The sequence below is a fragment of the Acanthopagrus latus genome, chromosome 2 (genome assembly GCF_904848185.1).
Source record: "Acanthopagrus latus isolate v.2019 chromosome 2, fAcaLat1.1, whole genome shotgun sequence".
In the NCBI taxonomy this organism is placed as follows: Eukaryota; Metazoa; Chordata; class Actinopteri; order Spariformes; family Sparidae; genus Acanthopagrus; species Acanthopagrus latus.
The window spans coordinates 7509209-7530820 of NC_051040.1; the positions used below are offsets into that span (position 1 = coordinate 7509209).

Genomic DNA, 21612 nt, shown 5'->3' on the forward strand with positions numbered 1-21612 from the left:
GATGAGCTGATTTTTTCTAGACTTTGCACTGCATGCAGCAGCAACACCCGTTATCTGTTAAATTACGGCTTTTCTCCATTGTTTATGCACAAATCTGGATCTAGGCACACAAACCTTTAAGAAACTCAAAGCTTATGTGTCAAAAACAAAAAACTCCAGACTAGAAAACTCTTGAGCATAAATCGCATCATTTAGCACACTTTGTTTACCTGGACAATGCCCCACCCTGTTATTACAAAACTGGTCGAACTCACTTCTCACCTGTTCAAACTCATTTAGAATCAATCACATGAGGACAAGGAACCGATTACAGAGACTTTAACAGTATTCCTCTCGAAGGATGGGTTGTGTTTCGCCCAATTTAAAGTCATCGGAAACGCAAATTTGCATTGTTTTTCTTTCTGTTACAAGGTTTATGTCAAAGCAATATTTAAGACAGATATATTCACAGTACCATATTACAACATGATATCAGACTTTATTCTCTATGTACCAGAGAAATGCAAAGTATTCGTGGACCGAAAGGCTTAACAGAGCAGTTAAATTAAGTAATTCTTACACAATTGTATACATTTGACTAGTAATGTGGCCTCATGAAGCCAAAATCCATCATTTATCAATTTGGTGGAAATAATCACTTTTGACAAAAGAGAACATGGTTTTGAGTGCCTTGCTTCTTTTTTTTTCCTCTTGTTTTTTTTGCAAGAGCTTCATGCCATTTTGACAAAATGGTTTCAGTTTTGTGTTTTGAGCCTCTGAAAAGGTGTTTTAAAGTTGAGAAGAAACTAAAACCCTAAAGCTCCACTCTAACTTCCCTGTGTGTACAATGATTGGGTGGGACTACGTGCTGTCAAATATTTACCTATGTGTCACTGTTGGCGAGGTGGAGCAGGATGAGGTCCGGCTCTTTTGGCTTCTTGTTTCCTCACAGCTTGAAAATCGTTAATGGAGAGATTAATGAACACACTTGGTGAACCATGGACCACCACACATTACAGATACATCTGTGTGTTCTGTCTCAGTATGCAGGTAGGAGCAGGTTTGCCTTCATGATCTGTGTTACTGTGGTGCTTCTGCTTTTAAACATGCAGCTACTACATGCCTCGTGTCCTCTGCCTCACACAGATGGTCTGGAGTTTAGACCAGGTGACCCTCCTGAATCCTCCAGACGAGCCTCTGCCGGACCATCTCTTGGAAGTATTTTACTCCTGTGATGAACCTGCTACAGTACAGCTGGACTGTGTTGTATCTTTTGACACCGGCATCACTTCCACACTCCTGCTAAGACAGTGGAGCTGCGTCCCCGGTGGCCCTAAAATAAGGACTGTGGAGCTGAACCTGCCGGATTGGTTGGTGTATCAAGCTGATGGGATCGTTCCAGACTCCCAGTGGGTGCTGAGCTGTATGCTGCTAGCATCCATCAGATACAGTGGATTTTATGACACTGAGAGGTCTGTCGCTGCTCGGGATGTGGCAACTTTGCAGCCCAAGCCTTTTTCTAATCGACCTGTGAAACAGCATCAGCTGTGCATGGCCTGGAGCACACACATGCTGCAGCTAACTCACCAGATTTCAAAGAAACAGTGCCCTTTGGAGCAAGGTGAGGTTATATCACTGGGTTTTCATTACACATGTGTATAAAGGCACCTAAGATAAGTAAATCTCCAGTTCCCTCTCCCCTCCCCCCCCAATATTCAGAAACATATTTAATATCACCTGAAACATCTATACTGGTTGATGATTTTAGGATGTGTCAAACATTTAAATGTCATACTGAACTGGTCTGTCACTGATGCTGGTGATTTTGGGTGACGGGTATGGAACATAAAATCCTGTGGTCTTGCAAATCTCAACCAAAAAAAAAAAAAAGACGTTGCATGTCATTCAGAAACAGTTCATCTGCTGTCATCGTTATACGCTTCAACTGGAGAAAACTTTGGCATCACAAAGACCCTGGACCCTTACAGCAGCAAGTCTCTGGACTATCTGCGTGTTAAAGCCATCTCTTTTCCATGGCAAGACAACCAAAGTCACACCTGACCTAACCCGGCTTCCCATTCTGTAAATGTTGGTATTAATAATGGTGAGATGACCATGTGTGCTTTGTATTTTTCTGCCAGGTGTATGTTCTCCATCTGGATATTTGTAACCAGACACTGCCAGAGAAGAACGTGCGGCGTGTTTCATCACATAGACTCACAAAATAACTACGTCACCCCAACAATGTTCCTCACAAACTCAGGTATTATCAAGATTTTTTGTCTCAGATATTCTCATTATGTAACTACACTGTGCCACTACTGACTTTGCCTCGTATGTACAGGCCAGCTGCACATCCAGATGAACGGGGAGCCCGAAGAGTCGTCTGCATTTCTCTCTACATTCAAGGTGCCTTTAAGCGAGTGGTGCCAAATAAGTGTGATGGTGAAAGGACGAGTGGTGAGTAGTCTGTTGTTGACAGAAGATATCCTTACAGGATGTAAATAATGGTAATGACCAAAAATAAAGTCATCATTGTCACTGCGTCTCAGGTGACTGTGTCCATGATGTGCGTGGATGGGGAGAGGAGAACAGTTCATTCTACTGAGCACATGTAAGTCTAATTTGACACCATGAAGTTGTTGAGCTATGTTTGCAGCAGGACTGAAGTGTGCACTGGTGTCTGAATCTTACAGGTTTAGGCACACTCTTGTGCTGGATGACACAGAGGGATATTTTGTGATTGGAGGAGGGAAATACATAACAGGCGTGGAAGGTTATTACGGCCCGCTGGTTTACCACCGCAACAGAATATCACCTCACAGCACGGTAATGAACCGCACCTGCACACAGTTACTGTCTCTGCCAGCTAGCTGAGTTTATTACCTACAGCAGCTATACTTCCTGTGGTCCACAGAAAGCTTTACATTGTGACAGTGAAATGTATATTACAAACTATTTGGACTAAACACCAGTTTTCATTTAGATTCCTTCAAGTATTTTTCCTTTAGTTCACTGTTAGTTGGATTACTACAACAGTAACAAGACCCGATTGTATTTGTATTGTATTACTTAAGGGTAACCTGGCCTGGGGTTCATAACTAATTAATACTGATAATTCATTTCCTTAAAGGAACAGTTCACCCAAAAATGTAGTCATTACATATTCACCTTCATACTGATGGACAGTCGGTTGACGTTTTCTTCGTCTACTAAACATTTCTGAAGCCTCAATCCACAAAACAGTGTTGCGGCATTCGAATGTATGAAACCCAAACTGTGTGAAGACATTATTTACACCCTCGATGGCTGGTCAAATTGTGCAGCGACTTCAAACAGGGTGTGTGCTGATGTTTTTAGCTTAGCAGCTGCTACTGTGACAATTTCTACTTTTAAATCTCTGACTTTTCAAATCAGTTTGGGATTTCCGGGCTTCCTGAGACTTGAATTACATTGGACTAGGTGTAAAGAGCCATTTTATGTTTTTCCAGTTTTTTTTATTTTACAAGTCGCTATCTGCTTCGGTCGTTTGGGAGAAGGCTGCAATGCTGTTTTGCTGCAAAGCTCCAGGAATGTTCCGTGGACTACATGACTTGACCAGGCTCTCAACTGACATGTGGATTAGAAGCTTCGATAAATACCTGCATTTCCAATTTTTTGGTGAACTCATCCTTTAATGTCACTCCAAAATGTTAATCCACTGCAACCACTTCAGCACACTCTGCTACCTGACCTTGTAGATACCAGTCAGTAAGCAAGCAAAAATGTATGTGTTAAATTGAGTCTGATTTCATTTCCGCCTCTCCAGTCTGAGGTTGTTATTCCAGATATTATCAGGACGGTGAACCTGACCGGATGGCTGCAGACCTGTCAGGCATTTCATCTAGAGATGACTGTGAAAATCAGCGGCTATTCACTCAAGGCCAAACAGGGGACAGAGTCTGGTAGTAGGTTTATGTGTCCACTAGATGGTGCAAAAATGACTGTTTCTGAAATATTCTAGCATTCTAGTCATTGAATCCATCTATGTGATTTTCAGACATCTGTTTCGATGCTTTTCACGAGTGGATGGTAAAGGACAGACTGCTGTCAGAGTCGCAGTGTGGGCTGTGGGAGGCGACTGTACCTCAGAGAAGACTGGCTGCAAAACTGGCCAAGATCATGGCTCTCAAACATGGTAAGAGGTAAACAGCACAGAATGATTGTGTGCTGCGCCAGTGCAGAATATCCACAGGTAGAAAGCAACAGTAAATATGTTTACCGGACCTGAGATATCCTAGATGTCTCCTGCAAAACTGGGCAGTAAAGCCTGGGTTTGTATTGTCTGACCTCCTTGCGTGTGGAGTAAACAATCTGAATATTAATGCTTTAGTATTCACTGATGATACCCATGTTTTATCTCACATAAAGCACTGACATCAGTTTACCTTCTGACTTGCAGGAGATAGAAGAGTTAGCCTGGCAGCTGTGGGCAGAGCGCTGTACTCCTTATCACTTCATAAGCTGGGCAGAGCGAGCAGGACTGGAGTGGTCAGCAGAATATTACCACTGCTGCTGCAAGCTGGCGGCTTAGCTGATAACCGAGCTCTGCACACGGCGTCTGTGCTCTACAGCACTGGCCTTGGGGTCAAGAAACAGTCCAGTAAGGTTCGTGCTGCTGGGTCAGCTATCGTAAAGCTATGCCGGAGGTGAGCTTGTCCAATTTTTGTATATTTTTCTCATGACCTTGTGTGCGGTACAGGCTTGGCTCCTGGCCCTGCTGGCAGCCCAGAGGGATGATCGATTAGCACTTCTGCATCTCGGGCACCTGCACCACCGGGGTGTCCATGGCCTCCCTGCAGACCCAGACCTGGCCTATGCATATTATTCAAAAATTGCTAAACAGACAACTCTGGACCGTGTGAATCCAACACCACAGCAGGTGATGTACCAAGTGCAATGAACATCTTGGCGTGCCATCTAGTTTCATCTTTTCTCACCCAACTTACATTGTTATTAATGGCATGATGAACACATTTGCGAAAAAATGAACACAATATTTTACTGTGTCAGTATGCATACAGTTCATTCTGCCATAACAAGCTTTGTCAGATGTTCATACATCTAGCTGTAATGCAGAAGCTGGGAGAAAACTGCATGTACTGTAGCTGTGGCTGTATAACAACACATGAGCTGATATGTGATGTGAGTTTATATTATTTTGTCCTGTTATTGAAGCTACAGCGCTCAGATTTCTATCATCAATATGTTTACCTTTGTCACTGCTCTCCATATGAAAAACAGATAACAGTGTGACAGATTTGGTCTTATTGCAACGTTCACAAGTTATTCATGTTTTATTTAAAAGGACTCTGTTGTGCTGGAGGCTGGTCTTTAGTTCACGTTAGCAGACTCGATTTCAAAGCAAACGTCAGCTACTGTTGCTCTCTGGCACTCGAGAGTGTGTCACATCCTTTGGACTGTCCAACCAAAGTCCTTCACAAAGAAATCTACAGTACAGCAGCATTAAAACAACTTAACAACAACTTAAGTCTCAATGTTCACCTCATGTTCCCTCACACATGTCCAATAAAAAAGTGTTTAATACATATAAAGTGATATTTGCATTTATGCGCAACTGTTTTTAGTAAAAAAAAGAAAATATCTTCTCTCTTCTCTTTCTCTTTCAGACGTTTGTTGAGGCTGTTTACCTAAACAATGACGAGGCGTTGAGTCTCCAGACCAGTGAAGACCATCACATCTTCCAGTGGCTGAAACATCAGGCACGCAGGGGGGCCGCTGAAGCCGAGGTACCCTGTTCTGTCATCTCTGCTTTTTTAGACATCCGAAATCACAGAAAGTCAATGAAAGTCAAATCTGATTTATCATGTTTGTTTGTTTGTTTGTTTTTGTTTTTGTTTTTTGTTAAATGGCCGCAGACACTCCAGCATGGTTTTTGTCTTGCAGCAAACGATTGCCCGCATGCTGTTCTGGGGTCAGCAGGGAGTGTCTCCAAACATGCAGATGGCTGTGAGACACTACGAAAGGGGAGCTGTCCACTTGGGAGACCCGGTGTCAATGTATGACTATGGCATAGTGCTTCTGCAGGTCAGATTTGCATTTCATGTACAAGAAACATGGCAATAATATATTTTAATGTCCTGAGAGAGTACTCCTTAGTACTTATTAGTGTTGTCTCCTGTTATAATATATGGATTTGTGTCTCTGTAGGGACATGGGGTTGAAAAGAACATTCCAAAAGCTGTCAAATTCCTGAAGAAAGCAATGGACCAGGTTTTGTATGGTTCAATGTCTATTTCTCCTTTCTTATTCATTTGGTATCTATACTGTAACATTCTAGACTGAGTTTGCTTTCTGTTGCAGAGACTCTTTCAAAGTTTGCACTCCTCATATTGCTTTCCCCAACACTCTGTCCCACAGGGTTTTGTTCCTGCCATCAGCGCCCTGGCCTGGTACTATGAGCAGTTTGAACAGGACTACAACACGGCGGTGCAGCTGTGGGAGCAGGCTGATCTCCTCAAGTGTCCAGAAGCTGCTCTGAATCTTGGTGTCGTTCACTCGCTGGGTCTGTATCCAGGAAAAGCTGCTGACCAGGTTAGCTCAAGTGCAAATGCTTTCTACTAACGGTGGTGGATTTTAACTATGCACTTTTACTCAAGTACCTCATTTGTGTATTTCAATTGTATGGAATTCTTTATTTCTGCTCCACGACGTTCAAGAGTGAAATATTATGGTTTTTACACCACAGCATTTGTCTGACAGCTTTAGTAAGCTGGAAAATGCTTCGTCACGCTGCTGAGAACAGGCTGTTTTTTTCTGGAATCATGAAAAACACTCACAGGGACCATTTTACTGCAGCACTTCTACCTTTGATGCTTTAAGTAATTTTTGCTTCAAAATAGTTACATATTTTTACTTAAATGTGGTTTTGAATGTGGAACTTTTAGTTGTTGTATTTTCAATGTGGCATTGTGCTTTTACTCAAAATAAGGATCTGAATCTTCTTGTATTTTGACAGACTACACTTAGATACTTAGAGATAAATGTTTTGTCTTTCTGACAGTTTATGGCCTATCAGTACTACCTGAAGTCTGCAGAGAGAGGGCACATCAGGGGAGCAGTTCAGCTTGCTGACATCTGGACCACTGGGATACCCGGCCGTGTCAACAGACGCCCATCAGATGCTGTTTTGTTAGTCACTTCACTTGTTTTTTACTCCACTTCACACATATGACCTTTCTTACTGTCATGACTGAAATGTCTCGTTAACTGACTGCAGGTGGGTAAAGTGGGCAGCTGAGCACAACGGCTACCTGGGCAGCATCTTACGGAAAGCCTTGGATTCGTATCTCAAGAGTGACATGTAATCATTTTCTCTGCTCACACTTGATCCTGATCAGGCCTCTTGATTATTGCAGCAAATTAACACTGTAGCTTTCCAACAGGTTCAGCTCGCTGTTGTATTACATGATGGCTGCTGAGAGCGGATATGCAGCCGCCCAGTTCAATGTGGCGTATCTGTGCGAACAAAATACTGTGAGTTACCTCCCTATTAGGTGTAGTTTCATGCTTTTTTAATTTTGCTATTTTGTTCATTCTTGTCAGTTTTAGATGTTTATGTCTTTACTCTATGTGTCCATAGTTTGGTTTTCTGGATCCTGCTTTTGCATCAAACTGTATGTGGAGATATTACAACCTGACAATCCAAAGTCAAAATCCTGACACATATGGTAAAAAAGTATCTTTTGAGACTTGAATATTTGGAGACTTTGTGTGTTAACATTCACAACTGAAACCTTTTTCACTTCATTATATCTCCAGCGCTGATTAGGATGGGTGACCTGTTCTATGAAGGACACGGTGACAGGCAGAAGGACTTGTTTTCAGCAGCAGAGATGTACAAACAGGCAGCGCTGAGGAACGAGCCTCAGGTCGGCTTCTTTTAAATGGATTTTTCTTGTTGTGTTTTTGTACAAGCATGTATTTATTTATAATTGCTCTTGTGTGCACATGTGCGTGTAAAACATGCTGTTCTTCCACAGGGATGGTACAACCTTGGCCTCCTCGCTGAAGAGGGTTTCAGGCTACCGCTGTCAGTTTTGGCTGAACTTAGCCATTCAGAGTTGTACCTGACAAACAACAGTTTGCTTCTGAGTGCTTTGTACAAAAGGTGTGCTTGAATTGTATGTGTTTATATGGTGCATTAGAGCATACCACTGTTTTCAAATTTGTCAGAAAAATAATATAATTTTCTTTTCACAGGTGCAGGGACTCAGGAGATACAGATTCATACTTACCCTGCAGCCTTGCCCTCTTTAATGTGTATCTTCAGTCTTTCCAGAGGGACTATAGTGTTGCTATTATGGTCAGTGCTCAAGCTACATTTGTAAGAAGTTACATTATTGTTATTGTTTACAGAAGATGTGCTGGCAGAAATGGACCTCAGTATTCATGATTTCATTTTCATTAGTGTATAATCTCTGTTTTTGTTACCTTAGAATGAGCACTTTGTAACGGCAGAGGGAGCAGGCCCTCTTTTATGGAATGTTTCTACAGGAGCCCAGTATGGACAAACCATAACTGGCTCTAGAGCTGCCTTGCAAGTTTTTCTTGTCTTTAGGGGGCCGCCATACAGGAGAGGGTGAGACGTGGGGTGTTGTATCAGTTGCATTGTGCGATCTGACCACTAGATGCCACTTTATCCTACACGCTGGTCCTTTAACTGGTCATAAAATGTTAGCAAAGGGAGTGGTGATTATACATGCAAATGTCCACACGCTGAATAATCTTTAACATTTACAAGCTCAACATTTGGTGTATCAATTGTGTTATTTACCATATCATCAATCAATCTGCTGATCACTTTCACAAACAATCGAATAACAGTTTAGTCTTAAAAATGTAAAAAAGTTGTGAAAACTGTTGCAATTTCCAAAAGAAGCCCACAGTGATGTTGTCAGAATGCTTCTTTTGTCCAACCAACAGAACAAAACCAAAGAAAAGCAGCAAATCCCCACATTATTAACCCTCTTATATAATGTATTGTTGCACACTATGCATACAATTTCACAACCTGATTGTACAAATTAAAACTTTTCTTGAAAAAGCCATTCTTTTCGGCTGTCAGATATAATAGTAGAACAGTACAATATCTCCCTGTGAACGGTGATAGAATAGAAGTATAAAATGGTCTCAAGAACTTTAACAAGTACCTGAAAGTTGTACTTGATCACAGAATTTGAATACATGTACATAGTGACTTTCCACTGCTAACTACAGTACAGCAGCATGTCATCAGATACATCAGACTTCAAGAGCAGCACTTTATCTTAATGACATTTTGGTCATGTTTTTTCATCACAGTTCTCCACAGCTGCCGCCGTGGTTGCAGCTCCAGCGATAATCTTAACCATCCTCGGTGTGCTCAGGAGATCCTTCCAGACGCTCAACTAGAAACTTGTCGGGATCGTCAGTTCAACAAACAGAGCAGCCAAGTCAACCTGCAGACCAACAGCATGGCAAAATTCTGTGTTAGTTTACATACGTTTACTTTGGGATCATTGTAAACAACAAATGTGATTGTTTTTTAGATATGCTTATTTTTCCTAGTACATGTCTGGAATGTTTTGTACGTTTCTCACTGTCTAAAGAACGTTGTGAGCCTCGAGCCTTGAAGTCACTTTCATGAGACTGTTGATGGATCAAATATTTTGTTCTTGGATATCCTTTTGTCTCCCAGTGCAATGATTCTTTCACCCCTGTGGTCCGATCTGTGAGTGGATGTCTTATAGAATTTCAGGTAATGAATGCCCAGTTGTAGCCTCAGTTGCGCCACCGCCACTATACACTTCAACGTGCAATAGACAAGTGATCTCCAGTCTTTTCTACTGAGACATAATGCCTAGCATTTAAAAATGTATCTTTAACCCATAATGAATGTCAAGATGGAGCCTAATTGTGAAAGACTTGTGTCTCTCATCTGATATTCACTTTGCAATAAAAATATGTATTCATACAGAACCATGTCTCTCCTGAATCTCTTTTGAGTTGTTGTCGGTGCTTGGGTTTATGTGTCGTAAAGGGTAATATAAAATCTATATTAAAAAAAAAAAAAAGAAACTACCTTGTCTTTAGTATTATTTACACATAACACTCCACTGCTCATTAAGTATGGGAAACAAGTCTGCCAGAGAATTTATTGCAACTCATATCCCACTAACCAAAAATCAAGCAAGCAATTACAGACACTTCTCATGAGACCAAATCCATTCAACTCTCAACATCTCATTAACACCGGCAGACAAGTTTAATTGCTTTGCTTCTGTTTGTAAGAATGATTCAGAGTTTGTCGGAGGGATGGGATAAATAAAAGCTCTGAAATGTGTTCTTTCAATCAGCTTTGAGGAAAAACAGACGCAGTGTCAATGCCATTGAACTAAATATTGACTCTGGTATTTTCAAGAAGGCTTGCAGCAGAAATACTTGAGAAATTAATTTCAAGTTCAAATGACATTAATTAAAACAGGCACATGGCAGATGGGCACACAATGCGAGCCTAATATCCCAACAAACACTTAATACACCTGCAGTGTAATGGTGGTTCTGTATTTTTAGCCTTGATCCTGACCATGTTTTTGTTCTTGACTCCTTACAAACACTTTTTAGACGAGCTTCACTTGGCATTGTGTGAGCTTTGAGGACACCAGGTTCATGTGTCCTTTGTGTTAACAAATATGTGTTAACAAATATACACAAGAAATGCACATGAAAACATGTAATCAAGTATGTTCGGTAGAATCATGACGTTTAATTCATGAAATATATAAACCTTTTTCTTGCATTACCAAGACTATATAACATCAAGAGTGGATTCCTGTAATATTATGACTTTATTCCTGTAAGTCTTTTTTTTGTTTTAATATCGCGATTTCATTCAGTCCTGCGATGAGCTGGTGACTTGTCCAGGGTGACAGCTGGGATTGGCTCCAGCAACAATCCCCCGCAACCCCATAAAAGGGATGAAGCGGTTACAGACAATGGATGGATGGATGGATGGATGGTGATTTCATTTTTAAACCCCCCCCAGTGATTCTGGCTCTTTCACTCCAATACATTTATTCTCAGTATGTTTTTGGATCCAACGTACTAGCATTTTTTTCATAATAATATTTACGACAGTATAAAAAGGGGCTTTTAAACAGCTATATTGGGAAATAAGAGTTTTCCTTAATCAAACAGTAACCACTCTCTGCTTCTGGGCTATGTGACGTCGCACAGCGTGGCCACGCCCTGCACATGACGTTGCCGACTGGCAGAGCGCGGAGTAGTTACTTTGAACAATAAGCAGTTCGGCTAATTAAGCTTCCAAATCAGAAAGCAGACGAAAAACCATTTAAAAACCAATCTACAAGGAGGAAGAAACGGTAGAAGTAAGTGAACATACAATTATATACATATGTTCTTTACAGATGCCATCTTTAACCAAGTCAGGAGCAGGTAGGCTCATTTGTTGCTGTAGAAACCAGACGACGAGCTGCTTAAATAACTGCGGTGAACTCGATGTTAGCTAGCAGTTAATTTTAGCTAATGGTGACAACCTGTTCCTGAAGAATAGGCCACGTTCTCTCGTCAATGTGGCATGTGCGCCCAGCTATGTGGATTTTCTTTTGATTAACATTTTTTTCAGGACAGGTGTGAAGACTTTATAGAGTCAAAGCACAGGTGTGGCTAATGAGGGCCCGTTAATGATGCGACAGAAAGCAGGGGTGGATGTGCTGCTGCTGAGATCATGTCAGTTCATCTGTGTAGGCCGACTGTACATTAGTTTCAGTATGGATGAGACTTAGATCTGGATGTGCAATATACAAGCCACAATGAAATGTGTCACATTATTTCTGGAGACCAATAACATTCACAAAACACAAAATGAAAAATTAAGATATGTCACAGAGTAAACAACCAGTGAAACTGAAATGTCTTTTTGTCTACTCTAAATGTGTACTTTGTTTATTAGTTATTTTAGGATGTCTTTGTGGTTGGTGTAGGTGGTTATAGTACAAATACTTGGCTACTGTACTTTCAGGTATCCGCTTTACCTGAGTATTTACTTCCAATAACCTTTTACTTTAACTCACTATGTTTGAACACAAATATCTATTCTTTCTACTCCTGAAAAAACAACAAAAACAAAACAAAACAAAAAAACCCCCACTTGTTACTTTAATTATACTGCATTTCAGGGGGAATCATCAATTATTTTTGATTTGCATCATAGCAGGTGGACTTCCAAACATTACTTGGCAGATGTAGTAAGGATAAAAGTTCAGTTTGTTTTGCACAGAAATGGCTGGCAGGAATATCCCTCACAAGGATACTTTTTACTTTTATACTTAGAGTACATTTCAAAGCCTGTGCATTTTTCTTTTACTTGAGAGAAGTTGTTGAATCAATACTCCTACTTGTTACATCAGCCATTTTTAGTATTTTTATTTCTTACCTCTGCTTTTACGCATATGCATCGTCAAGGGCAAATCCAGTCTTGATCTTTGTACAACCTATTGCAAGAACACGTTTAAACACAAAGGCATGTTGCAGTAATAAAAGAGGTCACATTGTGGGCTGCCTAATGTCTCTCATTTTGATGACGTTTAATTCAGCCTTGAATGTATATGGTGATTATAATTAGACCTGGAGTTACATCGTGTTTTCTATTTTAAGGTAAGGATCGTGAATTCAGAGGTGAGGTTGGCATATGACTAATGTACTTTTAGGACAGCAGGGTGTGCAGTCAGCAGGGAGAGTGTCCTTCAGCTGTAGAATCGGGTTCAAGTCCCTGCGTCAGTATATGTTTTTGTGGAAGTTGCTAAATTCATACATTCTCCAGGGTGTCTCGCTAAGCTCCTCTCTGCTCTGACTTTCCTGTCTTCAAGGGCAGTGATGTGATTACAGAAGGTTGGGAAAATAATGTCACATTTAATATAGACTACAGCTTAAGGTGACTAAATTACATTACAAACATGGCCTGTGAAAGAGATTTATTAGGAGTAAAACAACATCCAGGGCACGTTGTCACACTTTATAAGGACATGTAACAAAACTGACAGTAATCAAAAAAGCCAAATCTGTGCCTAAATTACAAAAGTAATGTTTTGTAATTGTAAGAATTTTAATAAACAGTTTATAGCTATCCAGTCTACCTTACTTCCTTGTGTAGCTCCATTAGAGTAGTGATAATTAAAGCCTTACAGTTACAGTTCTTCAGGGTAGGGAGAGCATTACACATTAACCTTTATTGGCGTAGTGAAGATTGCCTGCTGTTCAGATCTGGTAGACACATTATGTTATAGTGATAGAAACCAGGAAATATCACATTTAAGATGCTGGAATTAGAATTTTAACTTTTTTTTATTAGTATTTGCAGCTCTAAATGGAGGCTGACCTCAAACATGTCTTTGGCATATATGTACTGCAGTTAGGGCAGAGTATCCTTAAAAAATAATTTGATACTGATACCTTTACTCCGACACCAGTTCCTGGTCAATGCTTTTTTTCAATACCAATCTTATTATATTTGTTTTAAGAAAAGATTACATTACACGTGTAATGCAACATTTTTCTAGCTCTCATCCTTTGTTAACGAGAAACAGTTTTCCACAGTACTTTTATTTTCCTTCATCTTATTGTGAATTTCAGATGTTTTTATGTTACTTTGTGCATTGAAAGTCTATAAGGTATGCCGTCTGTTGCCTCAATGAGAGCCTACATAGATTGTGATTTAAGTGCACAGAAGCGAGGCTTGTGATTTGAACCTCAAAAGCTGAAATGCGACCAAATGAATAGGAAAAGAAACGGCAGCACTGAGGGAATGCGAAATCAAATTAGTTTAAGTCTGCGATTTTTACTCGGTGCACATTGGCTTACACAGAATGCAGCTCCTGACAATCTACATTATCAAAGCAATCTGTCTCTCTTTCCCTTTTTCTTCTCATTTCCATCTGTTGGTTTTCCTCTCCTTTCCTCTTTTCCCTATTCCTCTCTTTTACCCTCCCTCTATTTTTGCAGATGGGCTGTTTGGCCGGAGAAAGGGAAGAGAGCTGTGCCAGTTGTGAGTGTACAGCGGAGGCAAAGGGAAGAAACTCACTGAGGCGGCAGTGGGAGCTGGACTTGTTCAAGGGATATACAGCAGAAACACAAGACGGAGGTGCAGATACAGTGAAGGTAGTACATGTTTTTGGGGGATGGGTGTGTAAAGTAGTTATTGCTAGCATGAGATCATGAGTTCTTCATGATAAGTTATTAGAAAATGAAAGCCTTTTCCTCAGCACTGAAGACATGCAGTGTTTTTTAGGCTGTTTTCTGAGACTCACTTAAAAATGTTCCACCCTTTTTCGAAAGTTTCCACCTTGTTTTCAAAATTTGAAGACTTTATGCACCTGTATTAAGATTAATTAGCATGGTTCATGTCATATTTATGCTATTAATGTTGTGTTGTGACTGTATAAGTCATAAATAATCCAAGCTGTTCACTGAAGGAGGAGTTTCTAGACTAAAACTTGAATTTATTGTATTAGAATGTGTATTCTGTTAAGTACATGATCCAAAATACAATGCATGCTTTCAATACTCAATGTTGTTGGCAGTGGTACCTAAGTAGATGAGTTGGTTATATTGGGTGCATATCTTTTCCATCAGATACATGTAAAATGGACGTTTGAAAAACATCGCCGAAACACATCATTTACTAATGATCTGTAAATTGAGTGGGAGATCATGAATTATCTTTAAGTAATAGAGGAAGAAGTCACTCCAGATGCACTCTATACACCTAGTTTTTCAGCTCGAAGATAAATATTGGACTCAGAGGGATTTTGTTTTTTCCAAAAGATAGTGATTGAAGTTTTTCCAGATGACATCTCACTAAGTAACAGTTAATGTTTTCAGTTTTGTTATTAGAAATTTTGAAGTGTTATCTCTGTAATTTGTCTTCCAATAATCTTTACAACTTGATCCCTGTTTATATATTTTTGGCTCTGGCAGTGAAATAAACTACCACTTTGATTGCAACATCTTGGCGTAACCACCATTTCACATGGATGTTTAGATTGTAGTGTCTTGTAATTGTAGTTATCGATTTGAGGTTTTCATACCATTAAATAATCAATACTATTTTTTTACCACTGTTGAATGGCAGCATAAGCAGTGTGCTGCTAGACTTTAGAAAAGGGATTCTTGGATGGGATGTCGTGGTTGGGGATCAAGCATAAAGCCTGTTGTTTGCATGGTGTCATTTTAGTATTCGGGGGCACAGCAAATTGGTTTTATTTATGTGTCCAACGATGCAATGGTGCCAAATAATTAATCTCTTTCTTGGGTGTCAAAATGTGAATATAAATGAGTGCATAACAGTGTAGGTCTATTGATTTCATTCTTCTTTTGGAAGCTAGTTGTGAACTGATAGAGTTAATAATAGCACTTAGTAAACTTTGCCATGTAGTGTGCATCACTTATTAGAGTGGCAGGATGGAGCTTTGCCCACATTTTATCTCTGCTGTTTTATCTGTAAACACAGCAGTATTAGAAAGATTAGATATTTAATTTTTGGAAAGGGCACATCTTGGTTTTTGGCCAAAATTCCCTCCCAAGTGTGAGAAGACTTGATATTGTAGATCTGTGTAGTATCTTAAATGTTGCTGGTATTCATCTAAACTGTTGTTATATGAAGGACTGCAGTTTTTGTTTTTGCTGTTTATTTCCTTGAATTTTTTAACAGTAATACTTATTATCTATTATGCCAGTACCATAAATTTTCCCCTTGAAAGTGTTGTATTAGAATCTGATAAATTGTTAGCCAGTAAATATTTTTTTTAATTGATAGCTATGGTACTTCTGCTGGAGAATAATGTTTAGCACTGAACATTTGGTGAATTAAATATCTGCTGGGTGATTTATCTTTCCTGTTGTGCCCCATGAGCCCAGTAGTCACATATTTGTTTTTGTTTTTGTTAACAAAGTTTGATAGTCCTTTTACCCCAACTATATCAAAGAATGGGCAAACAAAATAGTATACTCTGTCGTAAGACATCGTAGCTTATTTCTAACCATGCATGTCTTTTTTCCACAGTTTCCAATGGTGCCATGGTGGCAAGGAGCCAGAGTGGTGTGGGATGCAATGCCCTCCGAGTCGGTGTGCCTTCCTCTACGTTCCAGCTCCTTGTAATTCTCTGTGGTCACTTACTGGATGCCCAGGGTCAAGGTAAACTCAGATCTTCTCGACTGTGTTTATTCTTGGTCTGGGTGCAAGACAGAGAGCATGCACCATGCCATCAGTGTCATTCTGCCTCCAGCTACTACACATACTTTCAATTGATTTATATATTTTGTTTTGTTTGTTGTAGTCCTAGTCTTGACACTGATCTAGTGTCTGCTCAGACTGTATGTGAAGTTGCTAGTAGTTTGACAGAGGAACAACAACAGGGAAATGAGTACGGACTAAATTACTGATGGATAACTAGACAGAGATATGAATACAAGTAGATAAATACTCATGAACCATAATGTTCTTTATTGGTAGATCACTACAAACATAATAAAACATTATTCAAACAGATACAGTCAATGAAATAAAAAAAATACAGCCATTGCATAATGTGTCAAACAGGAATACAAAGCAACGATCATAGTGTACAGAATGAGAGGATTTAACATCCAGGAGGAAGTAAAATGGGTGCCAGGTACGTGGTATCAGTTTGTAGACCGGTTTTAATCCTCATAGCCTATGGTGACAAGGCCATTATGCCCTCTGCTGTCAGTGTACTCCACTGGCTTCCATCCCTCCCTGTGACTGGTTTTATTTATAGCATGGCAGGAATTGCTACACTAACAAGTGACAAGGGCTTAAAATATACACACATGCACACACATAAACACAAGAACGCACATGCAGCATTTGACTGCCAACTTTCAGGGGTGGTAAGGGGCAGCAACAAGGTTAATGCATGAGAATTGGAAGTTGTGTATTTAGCCCATATGAAATGAGCTCTGATTAATGGGCCTCTGCTGTGGCATATGACAGGAGAGGAAAAGTGCCAGACCAGGAGAAGATTCGAGCCATTCTCTGACAAGTATCAAACATTTACCTGCCATTTGGAATAATGAGTTCACAGTAATATTTGCCATTTAGAAAATATTCTCTCAGCTGCTGTCCTCTGTCAGATAAGTACTGAGAACTACTCCCACTTGTGCTGTATAAGTTAATCACAATTATTTAATGGAGGATCAACAACATTTAAGGAAAGCTGATCACTGTTTTGTCGAACTGTCATGTGCTGAGAACTGCAAATCATAAACTTTACACAGGCTGAGGGCAAATCTTTAATTTATTTGTCAGTAATACAGTAGGGCAGGTCAGTCCTTTTCAGCTCTCAAGCTCTCTATGAGAATTGCACAACAACTCATCAATGAGTAAAAACTGTGCCCTCTCTTTCTGCCTTTGTTAAAATAATTCTGTGATCATTTAGAATTGGAAGGCGATGGGAATCAGCTCAAAGTTCAAAGGTTCAAGGTTTCAATCTTGTACAAGAGGAGCATTCACAGAGCAATAGGCAGGTCTGTTACAAAGTTAAGAATGTCTCAGGAGAAAAGCATGGTATTTATCTGTCTCTGGGTGTGTTTTCACTCTGATAATTACTAATGTATGCCCTTCTGCACTTAAAGAGATAGTTCCCAGAGAAGCAGTGACAGTGACATTGAACATTGCTCTGTAAGAATCTCTCCTCATGAAGTACAAAATTACCATCACAGCCTTTCTAGTTTATTTATTTTTCATTTGATGAGTGTGTATTTCAACATTCATGTAGTAGTTTCTTTTTACTTAATTCGTTCATACTTCCATTTATTTACCGATCCATTTATCCATCAGTGCTTACATTACAAAAGCAGTTATTTATGATAAGATGAACTGTTGAGCCTTGAACTGCTTAGTGTAACTCTGATAATGGTCAGATATCCATATTGCCAGATAACATTTAGATTGTTGTGTCTCATCAAATAGCATCTCTGTATTGTTAACTTGTTTTAGTGAAGCTGCAGACAAATAAACACAATTACACTGTGACAAGAGGCAGTCTCATTGCATAATACACTATGCAAGTGTGGTGGATAAATCTGGGTTTACTGTCAGATTTACAGGTAATACATACAATACTACAAGGAGGAGTGAGCAGCTTACACCTTAAAGGTCAGTAGAGTACTAAGTGTGTTGGTGAAGGTTTTACTTATTTTTTGCTGCACTGTGGTTTGTAGAAAACAAGAGTTTCTTTGTGGCCAACATCTGGATATTAGCTTTTCTGCTACCCATGATTTTACGCCTTCTGCTGAGGATATGGTATTCTTGTCAAGGTGAACTATGTGCTGCAGAGACGCAGGCAGGAGAGTGAGTCTGTGCCGCATGCCTGTAGCTCACTATGCCAAGTGTGATAATGACACGTCACATTTGTGGCAGGGGTAAAAACTTTTTACATACAGTAGTTGCCATGTCATTGTGAGCTTCAAAAGAAATGAAAGGGTGACATTACATAAGTAACATGTTTTCAGAATGTTGTGAGGTTTATATTTAAAAACACGGTTGTACATTTTAACTTCAATCAGTCAAAAACAGACTTAGGTTCTTTTCCCTCCTCCTCTGTCTTCTTGAAACAGATTGATGGCCAGGGTTTGACCTCTCTTTATCTCAGAGCCAATGAAAATAGGATGATGAAGGTAAAACAACCTGTTATCTCAATGAAAATGAAACTGACTGCATTTCTTATGTAGCACACGCAGTTCTTGTAAAACCTCTTTGAATACATACATGCAAAAATGTCACTGCCTGTATTGTCTGTCAGATGGAAACACAATACTAAAAGTGTCCTGTGGTGGGATTCTGCAAATTTTTTTGACCACACATCAAGAAAATGCACGGCAGAGCTGACCCTCGTCAGTGAAGCCACAGCTGCAATAGAGAATTCAACCCAACTCGATGAGGTAGGCTCAACTTGTAGAAATGTTAATTCTACTAGTTAACGTTAGACTATTGATGGTGATATTAACGGTAATGTTAATGTTGTGTTCTTGCTTGCTAGTTAAGGACTCAGCAGCCGATGTTTGCATTCATAATGAGTTGAGCAGCTCCTCCATCTTAGACTTACCAGATAACTAGCTGACTTGGTAACATTACTGATTACTGAAGTCGCAATCCTACAGCTGACTCTGTGTGTATTAGAGTGTGTTGGTACACTCTCGAAAGGGGAAACAAAGAGATTGTGTAAACACATGCATTCATTGGCAAATCGATTTTATGAACTTGTTCTATTAAATACAAATAGTGAAATTGATGCAACATATATTTTTCTGTAAATCCATGTGAGTATACTGTGGGTTATACACTGTATAGTAAAACTTTCTCCTCTATTTGCAGATTGCTTCAAATGTCTCAAGGTCAGGCAATTTTGAGGTAAATAGAAAATGTCTGCCAAAGGGAAAGAAAAAGGTTCCCATTTTCAGAATTTGATGCAGAGACTGCCATAATGTTCTGCAAAAGATGTTGGTCTTTTTCCAGTCTTGCAAAAGGGAACTGAATTTTCATTGGTGTTAATGTTTGAAAAATACACATTACACTGCTCTAAAGCCACAGCAGAACATTTCGCCCAGGTTTTTGCCCTGAAGCTTTGGCCATGGGCTCCATATACTGGGGAAAGCTTTGGTATAAATGTGGTCAAGCCAGGAGAATTTGATGTAACCAAACCTCCAAGAGCCCTGGGCATATGTGGAAGTCATGTTCTTCCATATATGACAAGAGCACTTGAAGGTTTAGTAAAAAATTATGACGTTACCCTGTTTGACATTGAGAAACATGTTGGTGATCCAAATGAAAGGGAGGGCAGTCTAATAATGAAAGGGAGGATAAATTCAATTATCAGGTCTGACACAGTTAAGATGGTGGCTTTCACTCACTTGGCATCTGACATTTTTCAGAGGTGAAGCAGCTCAGGTTTGCTGTTTCCGAGGGATGAACTGACCTCACAGATGGTCTCTGATCGACTACAAAGGACAACACGGTCACTTGTAGTCATGCAGGTTGGTAAAATTTGTTTTGTTTTATTCTTGGACAGAAGTATTTTCTCTATGAATTGCTAAAGCAGATTTATGTAAGTGTTTAGATTTTTTTGCGAGTTGATTATAATATTGACAGACTGTACCCATTTTGTGCTGTGATTATATAACATTTTAGATTTAAAATATTTAAGCTTTTGCAACATGGAAAGTTACACATTGTCAACATCATAGCAAATATTTTGAATGTTATACACACTTTACACACAACCATTATTCTAATCACAATATAACACGTTTTGCTTTAATTTTCATGGATTACAATAAATTGCTCCTAATCTTAATTAAGTACAAACTGAGACAGACCCAGGCCCAATGATCCAGGAGGTACACAATGAAAATGGACTTGGAAACAGCTGGCGGAATTTCAAGTTCAACTCCATCTTCAACTCACTCATCAAAGACGCATAGGTTTCTGTCAGCACACTTGGATAATCTTTAGAAAAGATTTCTGAAGGTAACCTCCATCCTCTTTGATCTGTCTAACTGACCAGGTGACACAGCTGAACTGGCATCGTTTGGCTGTGCTCATTGAATTCATAGAGCATTTCCAATCCCTACTTACAACATGTTGGTACTTTTGTAGCAACAGATAAGAGAGAGTGGCTTGACCTGAAGGACCTCGTTCAGAGTTACTACAGGCACCTTGAATCCCAGGTGCTGTGGCAGTGGGTCCTTAAGGTTGCTGCTGGAAGGAAAGACCAGCCTGAGTAAATTAAGGTCATTGAGGTGATTGGACAAGTGCTCCTCATGAGTTCATCTTGCTGTGAGTGTGGGTTCTTGAGCATGGTGAAAAATAAACCAGGCCGGACATTGCGCTTGTTTAATAAGATGCTCAGGGTCCTCCTACACATCTCAGTTCATGGCCCTCCTGAACATCAATTCAGCGCAGAGAAAGAAGTTACCAAGTGGTGAAATGGTGGCTGCCGGACCAGAAAAGCCTAGTTACAAGACTAATTAGGTCTGGTCTTTCCAGCTCCAATAATCTATCTCCAGGATCTGTTTTTAAGTATTATACATGCCACAGTCAAAGATTATTTGCTCCTTGACAGTAGTTTCATCCATTTCCTTGCTTTGCAAGAGTCATTTGTGAGTATATAGTGGCACCAAGGACTGGTCTTAAATATATAAAGGTTTTAACAATCAAAACCATTAAGGTCCAGCAGCATTCAATAACAGCATATTATATATTCAGTGCATTTGTAAATACTTCCGTTATTTAATTGTATTTTTCTTGATATCTACCCGTCAGAGGATGATGATGTGTTCTCTAACTACACTGTGGTCAGTATATGTATATGACAGTATATGACCTCATGTGGACTCATTCTTAATTGTTCTGGTCAAGATCATCATGCCTAAAATAGAAGGTGTGCTGTTGATGCTGTTCTGTGGCATCATATCAAACTGTCACACAACTCCCATGCCTCTCTTTATGATAAGTCTGCTATGTCACAGTCTTTAAGTAAACAATCAATGTGAATG

At 39.7% G+C, this 21612-nt stretch overlaps 2 protein-coding genes across 4 annotated transcripts in view; both read left to right on the forward strand.

Annotated features, from left to right (window-relative positions):
• Nucleotides 1–886: 886 nt before the first annotated feature.
• LOC119010762 (protein sel-1 homolog 3) lies at nt 887–10046 on the forward strand. Of its 2 annotated transcripts, none has more exons than XM_037083190.1 (23): nt 887–1029; nt 1126–1600; nt 1889–2015; nt 2121–2242; nt 2324–2439; nt 2532–2593; nt 2676–2808; nt 3788–3926; nt 4019–4156; nt 4421–4626; nt 4721–4900; nt 5649–5768; nt 5926–6066; nt 6190–6252; nt 6400–6573; nt 7043–7170; nt 7259–7342; nt 7425–7515; nt 7622–7709; nt 7801–7910; nt 8022–8149; nt 8242–8344; nt 9343–10046. In XM_037083190.1, exons 1-23 carry the CDS (start codon nt 946–948, stop codon nt 9430–9432), a joined length of 3102 nt encoding a protein of 1033 aa, XP_036939085.1. In that variant the 5' UTR covers nt 887–945; the 3' UTR covers nt 9433–10046. The 2 variants fall into 2 exon arrangements, with proteins under 2 accessions (XP_036939085.1, XP_036939096.1); XM_037083201.1 differs by having other exon boundaries at nt 3788–3923.
• A 1189-nt stretch (nt 10047–11235) lies between these two features.
• The window catches only part of robo2 (roundabout, axon guidance receptor, homolog 2 (Drosophila)), a 310454-nt gene continuing 300077 nt past the window's right edge, over nt 11236–21612 (forward strand). Inside the window, exons 1-5 of one of the 2 annotated variants that reach the window (XM_037083129.1) lie at nt 16098–16231; nt 18676–18735; nt 18861–18999; nt 19433–19468; nt 19990–20091. Coding sequence is in view for 1 of the 2 variants with exons in the window: in XM_037083062.1 (XP_036938957.1) it covers nt 16114–16231 (118 nt within the window). In the remaining variant the exon portion in view is untranslated. Of the gene's footprint in view, nt 11409–14040; nt 14197–16097; nt 16232–18675; nt 18736–18860; nt 19000–19432; nt 19469–19989; nt 20092–21612 lie in introns of those variants that run through there. The other variant, XM_037083062.1, reaches the window with a different exon arrangement.